General features: G+C 37.9%; 1 protein-coding gene across 5 annotated transcripts in view; it reads left to right on the top strand.

Annotated features, from left to right (window-relative positions):
• The window catches only part of MAPK10 (mitogen-activated protein kinase 10), a 147,384-nt gene that overhangs the window by 112,395 nt on the left and 16,853 nt on the right, over positions 1-18,136 (top strand). For all 5 annotated transcript variants that reach the window (XM_017860790.1, XM_017860793.1, XM_017860791.1 and 2 more), the window contains exon 9: positions 16,745-16,808. In XM_017860790.1, the coding sequence (XP_017716279.1) occupies positions 16,745-16,808 (64 nt within the window). The remainder of the gene's footprint in view (positions 1-16,744; positions 16,809-18,136) is intronic.

Genomic DNA, 18,136 nt, shown 5'->3' on the forward strand with positions numbered 1-18,136 from the left:
AGAATTTTAAGTTAACTCATTTTCTTTAGAACCTTCCATATGCCATTATCATATTATGCATTATGCTGCAGTGATTCATTTTTATGTCTATCTTCTACAACTCTACTGCTGTAAAGTTCCTTGTGAGCAGAAATTTAGTTTTATCTACCAAGTGCAGAGAAAACAGTGAGGGTAGTGGCAGGTGCGTAGTGTATGGTCAGTAAATGCCATTTGAATTGAACTCAACTGTACTGTGCTGAGCACTTGTCCAGTGTTTATAAAACCCTTTCTGATATCTAATCTTATTTAAGCCTCAAAAAACCTAGAAAATGATGACTATCCTCAACAACTCTTAACTGAACTTGCCTTCTAAATATCCCCTGACTCAGACCACTTCTCATCCCTTCATCTACGCAAACATCATTTCTACCCTTGACCATGTAATAATCTGGGACTTATCTCTCAGCACCATTCTTGTCCCTTGTGGTCCATTCTGCAGAATGCCTAGAATTTTCCTTTTAAAATGTGAAACAGGTAACATTCATATAATTCCTCAGCTAACACCTTCCAATGGCTTCTTATCATATTTATAGTAAAACTCAAAGTACTTATCATGGCTTGCAAGGCCCTACCACAGTGTTGTTTCAAATTTTATCATAACCCATAGTAAGAAGGGTGTTTTATGTTGCAACCCAGCATGCATGTACAAGTGCACATGTGTGCACGCACACACATACACACAAAGGAAAAACCATACACTGATATTTTCTATCTCACTTTACTCTTCTTGGTTACATTAAATGGTGCTGGTGATGACCCACCAATTTGTTTTCATGACTGCGGTTTGGAAAACATTGCTCTACTTAGTCTGGCTCCTGCCTACTTTTCTGATGTCACCTTTAGGCTTCCCTTTTCCACTCTGTTCCAGTATATGGCATCCTTGCGGTTTCCTTACCACACCGAGCAAGCTCCCCGTGTAGGGTCTTTGTATTGTATTTCCTCCTACCTGGTACATTCTTCCTCCAGATATTCACACTGCTCCCTCCTTTCCTTCGTTCAAATCTCTGCTCAGATGTTACCTTCTCAAAGAAGCCTCTTATGACCATCCTATCTAGAATAGTACTCTTTGGCCTCCCCCTTGCCCGTCATGCAGCACACATTCGTGGGTAACCTGGCAGTAAAGCATAAGTAGACAACCTGCTTCTGGGTTGGGCTTTCATACGCAGCAGAGCGGCTCCCTTGCTGTGTTCTATTGAAAGTCAGTCCTCGACACAAGGGTTTGTAAAAGTAATACTAACAATAATTTTAAAAGTAAAACAAAACCAAAAAAAGAAGTTAAAAAAAACTAAAAAGAAAAGAAAAAAATAGAATAGTATACTCTGTTACACTCTAGCCTCTTAATCTTTTTTTCTATGTGTCACTGTTTGACATTATATATCCCTTTTTATTATCTGTCTCATCAGGTAGAATTCTTAAATTCTTAAATTCTTAAAAAGGGTATGTGCATAAAGAGAGAGAGAGTGACTCTTTGGGGCACTGCTCTATCCCAACGACCTAGAACACTGTCCGGCCCTTAGTAGTCATATAATCAATATTTGCTGAATGAATATATGTGCGTTTAGAATTGAAGACACTGAAGCTCAGGATGTTAATGGATGTTAAGCACATTCCCCATGATTGTGTGGCTAATATGTGCATATCAAAAGCTGGAATCTACTTTTTAAAAAATTGTTTGAATAATGTCAGACATGTCATAATTTATTTCATCTCTTTACCTGACCAATTTTTCCAAGTTAATATATAGTAGATTTTTGAAAGCAGTAATTGTTCTTCATCAATGGTTCATACTTGTTGAATGTCTACTATGTACTATATACTGTGCTAGACTGGTGAACAAAGAGACAATCTTTGTCCTCAATTCTTTGTCCCATAGTCTAGTGAGAAGATAAATAAGTAACTGTTGATACATATTCCAAATTTTAAGCTTATTGTACATTGGAAACACATACAAATAACTCAGTAATGTGGGTTAGAGAAGGCTGCTTGGAGTGATTAATATTCAAACAGGAACATGAAGGGCCAAGAAAGGAATTATCCAAGTGAAGAAAGACAAGCAGAAGAAAGGGTATGTGCAAAAATCCAAGAGAGGGTGGAGAGAATTGCAAAGCTTTCTGAGTGACTTAACGGAGAAGGGTGAGAAATTAGTTTCGGTTGGTAAGCAGGGACCAGATAAGGAAGGAGTTCCCAAGCATTGTCATGGACCACGGACACTATCCTAGCGTGAAGGGAAGCCATTCAGAAAGTGGGACAATAGCATTAGCAGATTTGAAGTTTCGAAGGGCCACCCTGTCTGCAGTGTGGGACTGGAGTTGAGAAAAGGGAGCCAGAAGGCAGGGGGATAGATCTGTAGTAATCTAATTTACTATAGACATGGGCAGAATATTCAAGAGATGTTTAGAGCTAATAATCGTCATGAATTGTAAATAATTAAATTCGGAATTTAAGGGAGGTGGAATTCAAAGATGACTAATAGCATATAGTAGTGGGTTAATAAGTAAGTGTTAAATGAATAAATGAAGAAAGAAAGACTAATGACCAGGGCACTGGGTGATTGGTGGTGCAATTACTGAGCCTTTTCAGTTAAAGAACCATAGAAAATTGTAATTTCCAAGAAGCAGGAAAGAGAAATTTCATTTTCAAGACATGATTGCACTTTTTGATGGTGTAGAGCTAATAAATTAGTGACCTACCATCTGAGAAAACTACAGAATAGAATGAAAAACAGAGAAAACTGAATTCAACTTCTTTGCCAAACCACTGGAGCATTATGTAATTAAGCTTTCTAATTACACTCAGTTCACATCATAATTAAAATTCACATTACTAGCTTTCAAAGGTTCCTCTGGTCACCTAGTGCTATGATGTCTCTAAGCAACATTAATGCTTTCCATATATAACATGTTATAATTCCATGCTTTGTGCATTGCAAGTACTTAAGAGAGTTTTGTTGAATTACCTGGTATGATATTTGTTCAACATTTGAAAGTAGTTCTCTCTTGAATAAAGCAGTAGATGAAAATCTTTCATTGCAAACTAAGTGACTTGCCCAAGGTCACTCATCTTACTAGTGCCAGAGTCAATGGTGCTTCAAGTTCAGTGCTCTTTCCATTGTTCCTTTCGGAAAACCTGTCACGCATTATGAGGCTCAGAGATTCTTCCTGACCACTTTAGTCTACAAACCACATTTGATTATGAGACACAAATCTTGTGTCCACTTTGATTACAATTCACAAATCTCTTTGTCCTGTTCTTTAAAACCACAGCATGGTATATCTCTCCAGAAATCATTATATTCTACCAAGAACTAGATGTCATTAAAGACTGAGAGAAAATCACCTACTTTCTCTAGAATGTTTTCTTTTGCATCTATACAAATGAAACATAATTAGGCAAATGACAAGACTTGCTTTTCTACTGTAAAGCGGTTAGAGCAGAGAGGTCTTAATCTTTGCTGCACATTAGAATCATTTGGGATGTTTTAAAAGTGTCCTGACACCAACGCCTCACCCCAGAACAATTTAATCAGAATCTCTGAGGTGGGATCTAGTCAGCCGTATTTTTAAAACTCCCAGATGATTTCAATGTGCAGCCATAGTTGAACCATAGACTAGCGCAATTTGGTGAAAATGATGAACACACACACAAAGCACCTCTTACTTAATGTTTTCATTTTTTTCTTGCCACAAGGTGGCAGCATCACAACATATTGCACATGCTCGCTCCTCTGGACATGGAAATTTGTATTTAGAATCTTGATTAATAGCATTTCGAGAGCCCCGTCAGCTAGAGATAAGCATTGCCTTTTTCCCTGCTGTTCTCTGTTGCTTTGTTTGCCTAATAAAACGTTAAAATATATTTCAATAGGTTGAATTAGTAGGAGCTATAAGCCTTGGGTGGAAAAATGCAAAGAACATAGACTTGGCATTCAGTTAGATTTGGCTTTAAATATGGCTACTAACTCATAGATTTTTAAATCTTTGTATGCCTCAGTTGCATACTTGGAATAGGAGGTTTGTCATAAAGACTAAATGAGATAATATATGAAAATTCACTTGCTATGAATGGTAGTAGAATGATGAAGACGTTGAGGAGAAAAAATGATAATCCTGTGATAGAGTCATTTACAGAAGATCCAGGAAAACCCAGAAGACCGTACTCTTTTATTTATATAGCCTTTATTTTCTTCATGTGGGTCTCTTCCTTGTCTGTGTGTGTCCTATGTTTCAGTTTCCAGTGGCAATTACTTCTTACAAATAATCATGTTCTAGTCTCATTTCAAAGAACAAAGAATCAAAACCCACCTTTCTTTTTAGCTGCACTTCTACCTTTAACGATGGAAGTATGTCTTCCAGCTTTATAGCCAAGTCTCTGTAAAACATTAGTCCTTGTTTACTCGCAATTACTCCAGTTCACTTTTCAAACATTGGCAGTGCTTTCTCTAAATTCACCAGTGGCCTCTTAGGTGCCAAGTCCCAAAAAAATGGGTATCTCATGTGTTTGCCCATTTGAATAAGCTTGACAGTACCCTCCTTCCTGCACCCCTGCATGTTAATTTCTGTGGTGGCAGCACACCTATTCTCCTGCAGCCTCCATTGCTCAATGTGAGTTGTTCTTTCTTCCCTTAGAATTGTGCATCCCAGAAATTTTTTCTTTATAGCCTAATTTCCTTTGTCTCTGGGAGTCTTATCTTCTACCACAGCCTTAATTGTAATTATCATAAATGTCTCAAATCTACACATTGTCTCAGAGTTGGCCTGAGTTCCAGAGGTATAAATCTAATGGTCACTGGAATTGAAATTGGCATTGCAAAATCAACATATTAAATATTAAACTGGCCATACCTCCTCTCCACACCAAATCTATGCCTTCTCCTTCTCCTTCCAATTCATGGCACTACTTTCTTTTTTTTTTGAGACGGAGTCTCGCTTTGTCGCCCAGGCTGGAGTGCTGTGGCCGGATCTCAGCTCACTGCAAGCTCCGCCTCCCGGGTTCACGCCATTCTCCTGCCTCAGCCTCCCGAGTAGCTGGGACTACAGGCGCCCGCCACCTCGCCCGGCTAATTTTTTATATTTTTTTTAGTAGAGACGGGGTTTCACCGTGTTAGCCAGGATGGTCTCGATCTCCTGACCTCGTGATCCGCCCGTCTCGGCCTCCCAAAGTGCTGGGATTACAGGCTTGAGCCACCGCGCCCGGCCCATGGCACTACTTTCTATCCAGGTTTTCATCTGGATAATGAGATACCTTGGAATCTTTCTTTCTATTCCCTCAGCCCCCTTCACATCCAAGGTGACTGGAAAATTTAAACAATTTGCATTCAAGGTAAGTATTGATAGGTAAGGACTTAATACTGCCATTTAGCTCATTGTTTTCTGTTTGTTTTGTAGGTTCTTTGTTTCTTTCTTCCTCTCTTACTGTCTTTTTTTTGGATAAAATGATTTTCTCTTTGATTCCTTACTTTGTATCTTTTGCGTCTCTACCATAAATTTTTACTTTGTGGTTACCATGAGGATTACAAAAACATCTTATAGTTATAACAAGCTACTTTAAGCTGATAATAACTTTTGCTTGCATTTAAAACAAAACTATACTTTTACTCCACCATTTCTCCCACATTTAAAATTTTGATGTCACAATTAACATATTTTATATTGTGTATCCCTTAACACACTTTTTTTTTTTTCATTTTACTTTAAGTTCTAGGATACATGTGTAAAACGTGCAGGTTTGTTACATAGGTAAACATGTGCCATGGTGGTTTGCTGCACCTGTCAACCCAGCTTCTAGGTTTTAAGCCCCGCATGCATTAGGTATTGGTCCAAATGCTCTCCCTCCCCTTGCCCCCAACCCTCTGACAGACCCTGGTGTAGGATGTTCCCCTTCCTGTGTCCATGTGTTCTCATTGTTCAACTCTCACTTATGAGTGAGAACATGCGGTATTTGGTTTTCTGTTCCTGTGCTAGTTGTTAGTTTGCTGAGGATGATGGCTTCCAGCTTCATCCATATCCCTGCAAAGGACATGAACTCATTCTTTTTTATTGCTGCATAGTATTCCATGGTGCATATGTGACACATTTTCTTTATCCAGTCTATCACTGATGAGCATGTGGGTTGGTTGCAAGTCTTTGCTATTGTGAACAGTGCTGCAATAAACATACATGTGCATGTGTCTTTATAATAGAATTATTTATAATCCTTTGGATATATACCCAGGACTGGGATTGCCAGTTCAAATGCTATTTCTGGTTCCAGATCTTTGAGGAATCACTACACTGTCTTCCACAATGGTTGAACTAATTTACACTCCTGGCAACAGTGTAAAAGCATTCGTATTTCTCCACAGCCTCGCCAGCATCTGTTGTTTCTTGACTTTTTAATAATCGCCATTCTGACTGGCATGAGATGGTATCTCATTGTGGTTTTGGCCTGCACTTCTCTCATGACCAGTGATGATGAGCTTTTTTTCATATGTTTGTTGGCTGCATAAATGTCTTCTTTTGAGAAGTGTCTGTTCATGTCCTTCGCCCCCTTTTGATGGGGTTGTTTGTTTTTTTCTTGTAAATTTAAGTTCCTGGTAGATTCTGGATATTAGACCTTTGTCAAATGAATAGATTGCAAAAAATTTTTCCCTTTCTGTAAGATGTCTGTTCACTCAGATGATAATTTCTTTTGCTGTGCAGAGGTTCTTTAGTTTAATTAGATCCCATTTGTCAATTTTTCTTTTGTTGCAAGTACTTTTGGTGTTTTAGTCATGAAGTCTTTGCCCATGCCTGTGCCCTGAATGGTATTGCCTAGGTTTTCTTCTGGGGTTTTTATGGTTTGGGGTCTTACATTTAAGTCTTTAATCTCTCTTGAGTTAATTTTTGTATAAGGTGTAAGGAAGGGGTCCAGTTTCAGTTTTCTGTATATGGTTGGCCAGTTTTTCCAGCATCATTTATTAAATAGGGAATTGTTTCCCCATTGCTTGTTTTTGTCAGGTTTGTCGAAGATCAGATGGTTGTAGATGCCTTAACACACTATCGTAGCTATTGTTATTCTTAATAGTTTTTTTCTTTTTCACCTTCATGGTAAAGATATAGGAGAATTACATACCACCATTACAGTATTAGGGTGTTCTGAGTTTGACTGTGTACTTACCTTTATAAGTGAGTTTTACACTTTCACACGTTTTTGTGTCACTAATTAGAATGGTTTTCTTTTAGCCTGAAGAACTCTCTTAAGCATTTCTTGTGACACAGGTCTGGTGGTGATGAACTCCCTCAACTTTTATTTCAGAAAGACCTCATCTCTCCTTTTCTGAAGGACAACTTTGTGGGGTACAGTATTCCTGATTGATAGTTTTTTTAATTTTAGCATTTTGATTATATTGTCCCATACACTCCTGGCCTGTAAGGTTTCTGCTGAAAAATCTGCTAGCTTGATAGGAACACTCCCTTAAATGTTATTTGCTTCTTTTCTCTTGGTGCCTTCAGGATTCTTTCTTTGCTTTGATTTTTGTTGATTTCATTATGATATGTCTTGGTGTAATCTCTTTTGAATTGAATCTGATTAGAGACCTTTAACTTTCCTCTACCTGAATATATCTTTCCAGAGATTTGAAAAAACTTCTGCTACTATTTCCTGAAACATGCTTCCTACCCCTTTGTCTGTCTCTTCTTGAACTCAAAAATGTGCTCTTTTGATGCTCTCCCATAAATCACTTAAACTTTCTCTGTTTGTTTTCATTTTTTCTCTTCTGACCACATATTTTTAAATAACTGGTCGTCAAGCCTACAAGTTCTTTCTTCTTCTTGATCAATCCTACTATTGCATTTTTCTTTTCATTCATTATATTCAGCAATAGGATTTCTGTTTGTCTTTGAAAAATAATTTCAATCTCTCTGTTAAATTTGTTTTATTTATTGTTTTCTTGATTTTATTAGATTGTTTCCCTGTAATTTTTTTTTGAAGCTTGTTGAGCTTCCTTAACAATTATTTTGAATTTTTTGTCTCTTAGTTTATATATTTCCATTTCTCTTGAGTCAGGCACTGGGAGATTTTTGTATTTTTTTGGTGGTTTATGTCACCTCAGTTTTTCATGTTTCTTATTTTCTTACATTGATATCTGTGCATCTGAAGAAGTCAGGGTTTATTCCAGTCTTTGCAGACTGGCTTTGTCTGGGAAAACTCTTTATCAGTCAGCCTTTCCATAGATCCTGTGCATGCCATTTGGTGTGGTCTAAGGGTAGGCCTGCTGTTGGAATCCTCAGGCAGGTTGGCTGGGTGTCTGGGTGCCTGGGTCAGCAAGTGGGTGGGTCTATAGGGTTGAGCCTAAGTCTGTATCCACAAGTGTGGACCTATTGATTGAGTCCACATGGATGGGCCAGAAGTCTGGGTATACAAGGGTAGACCTAATGCCTATATCTGCAAGTATTTGCCTACATCTGCAGAGGTTGGCCTTATCTTTGGGTCCACAGGGGCCTACTTGGATCTGGGATGGGCTTTGAGTCTGAGTCTGCAGGAAATAGTCAGTTACTGGGATGGATCTGATGTCCAGGATTATAGGGGACAGCCCAGGGCTGGAGAAGTTCCAGAGGCTGGGCTGCTAAGGTAGACCTGACAGTAGAGTGGTCCAGAGACCGAGTCTGCTGTATAGACCTTGAATCTAGGGCTACAAGCTCCTGATCAGTGCTGGGAAAGGTGTGGAAGCTCAGTTCACAAGTACTAGCTTGGTGTCTAGGGCTGTGAGGGCCTCTTTGGTGCTGGGTTTTACTGTGGCAGGCCCAGTGTTGGGGTCCAAGGCAAAGTCTGATGCTCACTTCCTTCTCCTTCCATCATGTGGAGGGTATCTGTCTCCATGTTGTGCTATCTAGTGTTGGGGGAAGAGTGAAGCAGGTAATGTGAAACTGTCCTTCCTCTCTCTGCAATGCATCTTTTCTTATTTCTGTGCTATATCCAGGTGCTGAAATCTCTCACCTGGTTTCCTTCACTTTTGTGAAGGTATTTTTGTGTGTGGATAGTTGTTCAAATTGATGTTTCTGTGGGAGAGGGAACACTGGAGAGCCTTATTTTATCATCTTGCTGACATCTCCTCAACTCATACTTTTAAAAGGCATTTATTTCATCTGTAGTAGTATATTATTTAATTTCTGTTTAAGAACACAGACATAGTTCCTGAAACTTGCTGAAGCAATTTTAAATAATCAACTGATAGTACATCACAAAATGCCATATATCTACTTTTAGAAGGCAACGAAGTTTTTGGTAATTGGAAACCAGGTCATTGTTTAATGCATAGTAAGGTCACATTACTGAGAAATCATAGGAATTAATTATATCTAATCAATTCTCTCGACAATTGTGCACATTGCAATAATATTTTCATTATTTTGGCTGATTGTTGGTAAGACTGTTTGTGTAACAAATACTGAGCTCCATTTTGGGGTAATGAGCTGCTGTTGGTCCTACAGAGAATATAAGGTTTTAGAGAAAAATTGAACATGCTAAACTGTGCCATTAGCCAAATAAAACCATGAAAGTACATATCATTTAATGCTACACAGACTCATTTTACCAAAATTTTTATTTTCTGATTAAAAGGTGAAAATTTAAGAAGTCTTAGTCATCAAATTAAGAAAAAAAAATTAGAAAGCTTACTCTGTATGTGTAGATTCAAGGAAATATAAAATCAAAATGTTGCATATTTCCTCAATGGATTTCCTGTTCTATCTAATTTTGTACTTATACCCTTCTTGCTTAAAGCCTTTTAATAAACCATGCATCTTTTGACAATCATCAAACTGCCAAGCTTAATAAGAAAAAACAAAGCATATTTCAATAAGATACAATATCATGTACTTTGATCCAGATGTTGAATTAATAGTGAATGCACACACTGAGAGACAGTGCTATTTAAAGCTTTCATTGACATTTTAAACAAGGCAGCAGAGCACAGGGAGACCCTTAATTAGGAGAAAGCAGACAAACACCAACAACTTGATGATTGTCATATGGTTCAGAACATGAGTGGTAGGGAAAAGTGTCAGTTCAGGGCTCAAAGATGAATCAAAGGAACAACTTTGTACGACTTAGATTTCTCATATCTGGTTTTTATCTCTTTAGAGATTCATGTGTTTAGAGGTCTTTGATGTTCATGATACTTTGACAAAAAGTGTTTAAGAATACAAGTGTTGATTGCTTGTATGATAGTTGCCAGCTCTAGCTGTATGTGTAGATTGACAGAAAATTGGAACAGAAATTAGTGTGTGGCAGGCTCAAATTTGTCTTTAATGAATATCTTTTACAGATGTCAAATTATTCAGTTTAATGTTTCTGTTTCTTCAACCCATAGGTATCCCATTATTCTGTCTTTTCCCATAAGAGACCATAAATGTATTCATCTGTCACTAATTAACTCTGTGATTCTGGGCAAATCACTTATGCTTTCTCAGTTTCTATATTCTCATTTGAAAATTGAATAAGGATGGCATTAGATAATCTCTGAACTTTCTTTTACCACTAATATCCTATAATGCTGTTGAAAAAAGAATTATCTCAAAGATTAGTAAAAAATAAAATCACACATTTTACTCATGAATATTACTTGTATATATGGGATAAAATGAATGAAGTCACAAGAAAGAGCAACTTTTTTTTTTTTTTTTTTTTTTTGAGATGGAGTCACCCAGGCTGGAGTACGGTGCTGTGACCTTGGCTCACTGCAAGCTCTGCCTCCGGGTTAATGCCATTCTCCTGCCTCAATGTCCCAAGTAGCTGGAAATACAGGTGCCCACCACAGCGCCCAGCTAATTTTTTATACTTGTAGTAGAGACGGGATTTCACCATGTTAGCCAGGATGGTCTCTATCTTCTGACTTCGTGATCTGCCCACCTTGGCCTCCCAAAGTGCTAGGATTACAGGCAGAAAGAGCAACTTTTACCTTCAAAAGATCAATTAGGAATTGAACAGGTACTTGTTAAAGAGATCTCTTTAGCAAAAAGTCATGTCCAACAGCAAGAACTCCATAGAATGCCCGCAGAATCCATAGTTTTCAACTATAGATTTATTATGTAGAATTCTTCTCTTGTCTGTACTGTCTGCCAACAGCCATATTTTATAGCTGAATTTTACGTTCCTAAAAATAGAGAAAATGGAAGGAAATGCTGACGTGCTGTCTCAGAGAAGCAAAAGGTAAAGCTGCAATTGTTGAAACTTCAGTGTTAGAAAAACATTGCAATTCAGTTGTTTTCTGTATCCTCAAATTACTGTATACCTTAGATCTCTAATATGTCATGTCACAACATTGCTATGTAGAGTGTCCACATATTTATCTTCCAAACACAACACTTAAAGGAGAGAAGGGGGTAAGGGCTACTAATAATTACAAGGACAATAAGCATAAAGTGGAACTATTTTGTACAAACTGGGAAATATGGTCACCCTATTGGCTTATGTTTCTATTTCTTGTTTTACAAAGATGTTCACTTTAAATATTGTTTTGTTAGCCTTTATTTTAGATTTAACAGTATTGACACTTGCTCTGGATTACTCTTTAAATTTGTTTTTAATAAAACTTTCATCATTAATTAGCTAAATGACTTCACGATATATTTTTTAAAATTTCTTTGAATCTTAGTTTCCTGACTCTGAGGATTATTAGGGTATATATAAGGACAGCTTAAGATATGGTGGTTTCTCAGAAAAAAAAAAAAAGTAGTTTCCTTTAACTAGATAGAGAACAGTATTTTCTTTTATTAAGTTCTCAAAGAGACTTGGGAGAGTAGATCTGAGATCATTATACTTTTTCTAGTGTCACAATTGTTCTATAGTTTCTTTCCTTTTAGTTATATTGGTGTTGAAAATCTTTTTCTACATTTTTTTCAATTGTTTAGGTGAAGTCTCATATTAATTTTCTCCACCGAAGATCTATCTGGATCTTTCTGGGGGTGATAGCAATTTAAAGTTTGGAAAGCTTTCAAAGGGCTCAGAGGCTTGCTCTCTATCATGCATTACTGGTGCCCTGAGAGTGAAAATCTTTATGTGCTTCATTTGCAAGAAACAACCAATTACTTGCTTTTTGTGAAATTCTACTCGCTTGACTTCTATAACATTGCAATATTCTCATTTTTCTTGTATTTCTCTAGCTGTTCTCTTTTTCCTTAGTGAACTTATCTTTCTTTGTCCAATCTTTAAACCTTGATTTGACCATTTACTCTCTATATCCACATATCTTCCCTGGGTGACCTCATCCACTGTCATAGTTTCAACAAACATCTCTTGCTGGTAGTCTGAAATCTATACATCTCTATCCAACAGCATTCCTCTGAACTTCAGATTATATACTTAACTTTCAAATCAACATCTCTTCTCCCACAATGCTTAGGCTCACCTCTCTACCAATCTCATTTCCACTTTTCCATTCTCGATTTCTTTACATGGCTTCACCAACATGATCATCTTCCCAGATACTCAGCTTAGAAACTGGGGACTCATATTCTTCTCTCCCATCACATGCATTCAATCAAAAACCAAATTCTACCAAGTTTATTTATTAATATTTATTAATTAAACCTGAATCTGTATTTTTCATTCACCCTCATTTTTTTTTTTTTTTTTACCACAGTCAGAACTTTTAATATTTTTAATAGATCATGCAATGGCTCCCTACCTCTTCTCCCTGCTTACAGTTGCATCTTTCTTCAATCCAGCTGTAAATTTGACCGGGCCGTTCTCTTACACTCTTCAGTGATTTCTCTTCTTCCTTCCATATCATGATACCCTGGATTTTTTTTTTTTTTTTTTTTTGAGACAGTCTCTCTCTGTCACCCAGGCTGGAGTGCAGTGGCACAATCTCGGCTCACTGCAACCTTCACCTCCTGGGTTCAGGTGATTCTCCTGCCTCAGCCTCCTGAGTAGCTGGGATTGCAGGTGCCTGCCACCATGCCCAGCTAATTTTTGTATCTTTAGTAGAGGTGAGGTTTCACCATGTTGGCCAGGTTGGTCTCAAACTCCTGACTTCAAATAATCCACCCACCCCAGCCTCCCAAAGTGCTGGGATTACAGGCATGAGCCACAGTGCCTGGCCCCCTGGATCATCCTTGATTCACCCTTTGTCTGACCCTTCTGCTTCTCTAGGTACAGCTCTTATATCTTGTCACTTCTCGCCACGTGTTTTATTTTACTGTGACAAAATTCCTTCTTGTTTTCTTGGCATGCATGTACACACAGAGAAGCACATGCACCACCAGCACCACCACCACCCCCCTTATTCTGTTTTCTACATCCTGTGACTTGGCTTATAATGTGCTCTTGACATAGAGTCACCTTTTGTCCTCCTTCTTTTATCTTGACAACCTCCCACACATCTTTCACTCACTGAATAAGCATCACTTACTCCAGGAAATAAAATCCAGGCTTTGTTAGGACTTCTCCACTCTGTTCCCTTAGACCATATACATGTTTCTATCATTTATCATGTTGTATGCTAACGATCTGTTTTGCATCAGTCTTACCTCAGTAAATTGTGAACTCCTTGTGGTCCGCAATCACATTATTCAGTTTTGAAATCTCAGTTTTTTATATAGTCTGCCATGTGTTAGGTGTCCAAGACCTTTACTGAATGAATACATTTAATAAAGAAATAAATAAATTCTAGTATTCATTAATTCACAGTGACCATGTACTTGTTTGTGTTTCTTCCTCATTTAATTGAAACAATTTGGACATGTTTCATCAGTATAAAATTCATATAATTGACCACCAATATAAATTCATATAAAATTAACCATCAATAGAAATATGTCTAATCCATTTTAAGTTATTGTTTATGCAATCCATATAAATTTGTGTTTCAATTTCTGCAGTAATTTCAACCAAGGAAATAAAGTTCAAATCTCCCAAAATATTAAGAAAGATGTTCCCAGTCTTTTGAAAAAATATTCAAAGGTTGAAAGTCACAGGCCCTGATAACTCTCCATATACTATCCTTAACTTCCTCTTATCCTTCATTTCTCACATCTCAAATTGTTCTTATCTGCTAAACTCTCCTAAAATACTCTCTCAACAGACATCTCCGGGGCATTTTTCTTTATCCCCACTCCTCATTTATTTTTTATTTAGACTGTCACTTAGCAAGAGAATAATTCCTATTAAATAAGGTAGGAAAGAGCATAAGCGAGTGCTCAAATACCAACTTCTCTTTAGCAGAAGGAGGCAGGGAATGTTTCTGACTGTCTCATCCTGATGATTGCTGCCAAGCACTTACGTGTGTGTGTGTTGTAACATTGCTCTCTTTGGATTATTGGTCAATTATTCTTTTATATTGTCACATAGAAGACACCTGTATGTGCATGTGCCCTTTCACTGGAGGTGACATTTGCATTTCCTCTTTAAAAAACAAACAAACAAACAAAAATCTGAATATGTAGTAAATTTGCAGAGGCCGTCGAACAAATACTATAAATTCAAGTGTGTTTAAAGCAGCCCTCTTGGTTTGTTGAAAGGAAAAATCTTGAACTCAGCACTTTGCTTTCTCTCTTGCAGTTGGTTTGTGATTAGCGTCTGTGTACTTTGTGCTTTTTATATCAGCAACAGCTGTACACTGAGGCTCCTAGGGAAACCTCCTCAAAATAGCTTTGTTGCAAAAAGAAAATGGCATTTATGAACTTTGGCAGGAACTGTACTCTTGAGCCATGTTCAATTTTAAAACTTGAATGGAAAAATCCACTGCATGGAGAAGCCAGCCAGGCAGGATCATGAGCTGGATCTATTGTTAGAAGAAGAAGGAGGTGCCAACAGCTCAGAGGGCTCTGGGGGCTCTGAGAGCTTATGTACACTGAGTCCTGCAGGGGTCCTGGACAAGGCCACTTGGATGGGGGCCTAACCACAGCATTACACACCCTCAGGAAGAGGCAAAGGCGGAAATTTACCACTTGGCAAAGCGTCTTCACAAAACCAGACTTGGCTTTGTGGTAGCTTCCTTAGGTAATGGTTTCACAATTTTTCAAAAATAACTTCATTTTACTCATTCACTCACTAAGTCAGAATGTTTCTATTATTTGAGAGTTCTTGATAGAGGTGGAAGGTTCTACCTCAGTCAGGTCCTGAGAGCAGTACCTAACTATCCCAGTCCTGTCACCTATATACGGTCAGTGTGTTGTGTTCTTACTATTGTCTGGGGTGGTGTGAGAGTCTCATTTTGCTTAGTTGTCAGTGCTGACAGCTGCTGAGAGCTGCTCAGCCAGCCACTTCTGAATTGCAGTAGGTGAGGTTTACAGCCTTCTGCCCCAGTAACAGTCAAAGGTGCTAAAACAGTGTCTGGCTCTGTGAGTAGTTATTTCTCAATACCTCAGTATTATGCTAAGTTACTTCACCACAGTTGCACCAAGTCTTCTATTTTCATAGCCAGATACTTTGCAGGATTTGAGGCCCCAGCATGCCAGGCCTAGAGTGAATATTTGTGTCTGTCGTGATTCAAGCTACCAGAGATTTTGCATGAATTAGGGAAGGGTCACTTTAGCCAGAGGGTGCTGCTCATGAGCCAAAAAGCTCTCACAGAAGCCAGAAGCTGTCTCTGAAAATCTTGTCCAGCGCTTTCCTTACTATAATAGCCATTTTCGAAAGGTCTGTGTCCTAAAGGGCTTGCATCACTCTTATTGAGTGATTCTTTTAGTTTTTCACAAAAACTATTGCTTTTGGAGTATTGGACGGGGCAGCAAAAACTTGATAGCTCTTCTTTGCGCTCAGTCCGGGGCCAACTAGTGTAGCCCCTCAGCCTCTTCTCTACCCCATGGTGATTTAGTTTTCCAAGGCCTTTTTATTTTTTTTCTTTCCATGTCGCTTGGCCTGAATTGGAGCTACCCTAGCCACCATGATAGATCTCCTAAAGTCTATCTCCTAAAGTCTATCAAGGAAGAAGAGGTCAGAGAATTTATTTGAGATTCTACTTCCTGGTAGGCACATAGGTTTGTGAAAATCCCTCCTTTTCCACATTGAACTCCACGTGGGAAGAGAAATGCTGGCTCTGTAAGTCAGACCGAAGGCCCTATCGCATCATTTCTACTAGAGAGGACTAACCAAGGGCCATTCAGGGATTCAAGGTGACCCACCTCTACAGTCAACTGGCAGTTTCTTCAGGTTAAAATAAACAAAAAGCTTAAAATCGTTTAAGTATAGGGCACATAGCAATATATACAGGTATTCTATGATATTTCATGAAAAATAAAAAGGTTGATTTGGTCTCAATTTTTTTTGTATTGAGGACTAGTACTATGGTCTGTTGAGAAATATTATAGTTTTCTTCAGGGAGGGTCTAAAAATAGAACACAATCTTACTAGCCTAGAAGGATTTTAGCTTGGTTCTCTTCTAAGGCAAGTGAATGAAGGAGAATGAAGCTTCTGGGCCATTGTAATCAAGTGTTTTGTCTGCTTTGTAAAAGACCAGTCTTTAATTGCTTAGGCGTGGGTTCTAAATCAGAAGATGTCAGAAAGTGAGCTCTCAGGATTTGGGTTCTGCTGCAAATATTGCAACAATCAGCAAATATTGCAATATGAATGAATCCCCCATAAGTCTACGGGAAAATTTTAACTTCTGAACTACTGTAATTACCTCGTAATTTATATACGGTTCCAATCACCAAAATAAATGAGTGCAAGGTATTCTCATGCATTGTAAGAGTTTAGTCGTGTTTACATTATTGCACAAAGATTATTATTTGTTTTTATTCGGCAGCCTCCACCTCAGATATATGACAAGCAGTTGGATGAAAGAGAACACACAATCGAAGAATGGAAAGGTAACTCTACTATTAAAAGATGTATACTTTTTATTTTATCGAACTCAGAAAGTATCACCAAGGCTTTGCTTGTAAAAACAATTTACTAAAAGGTGATTTGCTGATTGCTATTCTCTTAGACCATTTTTAAAGCTCCTAAAACTTCATCTGTCTTTTCATGACAAAAGCAATGTTGTGTTTGCTCAAGAATGAAAGGCGTTTACCATTGATACCTTTTAAAATGGTACTGATTGTCAGTGTTTGTCATGGTGGGGGGCAAGCTTTAGTTCAGAATTCCAGAATAAAACTTTCTATGTTTGTACATAAAATCATCATATGAAACATGAAATTAAAATTAATTCTGAGATGGTATTAGACTTTAGATAATGAAAGATAGTTAATATACGAGTTTACTCGTTGGACTGATAAGACTTGAGAATTTAAATAGAAAATATGTGTAGCCTATTTTTTTCCTTAACATAAAATTAGAATGAATGAATGCACTAATTCATTTTCAGCAAAACTTTTCCAAACACATACTGCCTTTTAAGATTATACTCAGAGTAAAACAAAGCAGAAAACAATTGACTTAAAAGAATTGTTAAACTAATCTAAATCACTACAGAATAGAAAAATATGGGAAAGTCAAATGCAGATTGTAACAAATGATAAGATCAAAATGGGAAGAGCTGAAGGGAAGGAACATTTGAGTTACCTTGCAGGAATTAATAAGTGTAAATTAGGAAAAGAAAAAATATTTGGAAAAGATCAGATAAAGGACTAAGAGGAAAACAAAGGATAGGAATAAGCAGAAAACGTTACAAAGATACTAAACAGGGCCAGGAGTGATGACTCACACCTGTAATCCCAGCAGTTTGGGAGGCTGAGGCTGGGGGACCACTTGAGCCCGGGAGTTCAGAACCAACCTGGACAACATAGGGAGAACCTGATTCTACCAGAAACATACAAAAATTAGCCAGGCATAGTGGTACACAGCTGTAGTCCCACCTACTCGGGAGACTGAGGTGGGAGGATCACTTGAATCCAGGAAGTTGAGGCTGTGGTGAGCCATGATTGTGCCATTGTAATCAAGCCTGAGTGACAGAGAAAGTCTCTGTCTCTCTCTATATATATGTAAAATAAAAAAGAAAATAAAAAAATTTTAAAAGATACTAAAGAGATTCCACTGGTCAAGAGATTCCGGGGTCTTGTTGGTGAATATGGAAAAATGAACATATACATAAAGCAGATCAAGTGAAAAAAGATGCTGGATGTAGGTGAAAAAGGCTTGCTTTCATCCAAGTAAGGACAGGAAGACACTCCTTAGGAGCTCATGAATAGGTGGGTGA

This window comes from Rhinopithecus bieti, unplaced genomic scaffold (genome assembly GCF_001698545.2).
Source record: "Rhinopithecus bieti isolate Rb0 unplaced genomic scaffold, ASM169854v2 scaffold_56939, whole genome shotgun sequence".
Taxonomy (NCBI): domain Eukaryota; kingdom Metazoa; phylum Chordata; class Mammalia; order Primates; family Cercopithecidae; genus Rhinopithecus; species Rhinopithecus bieti.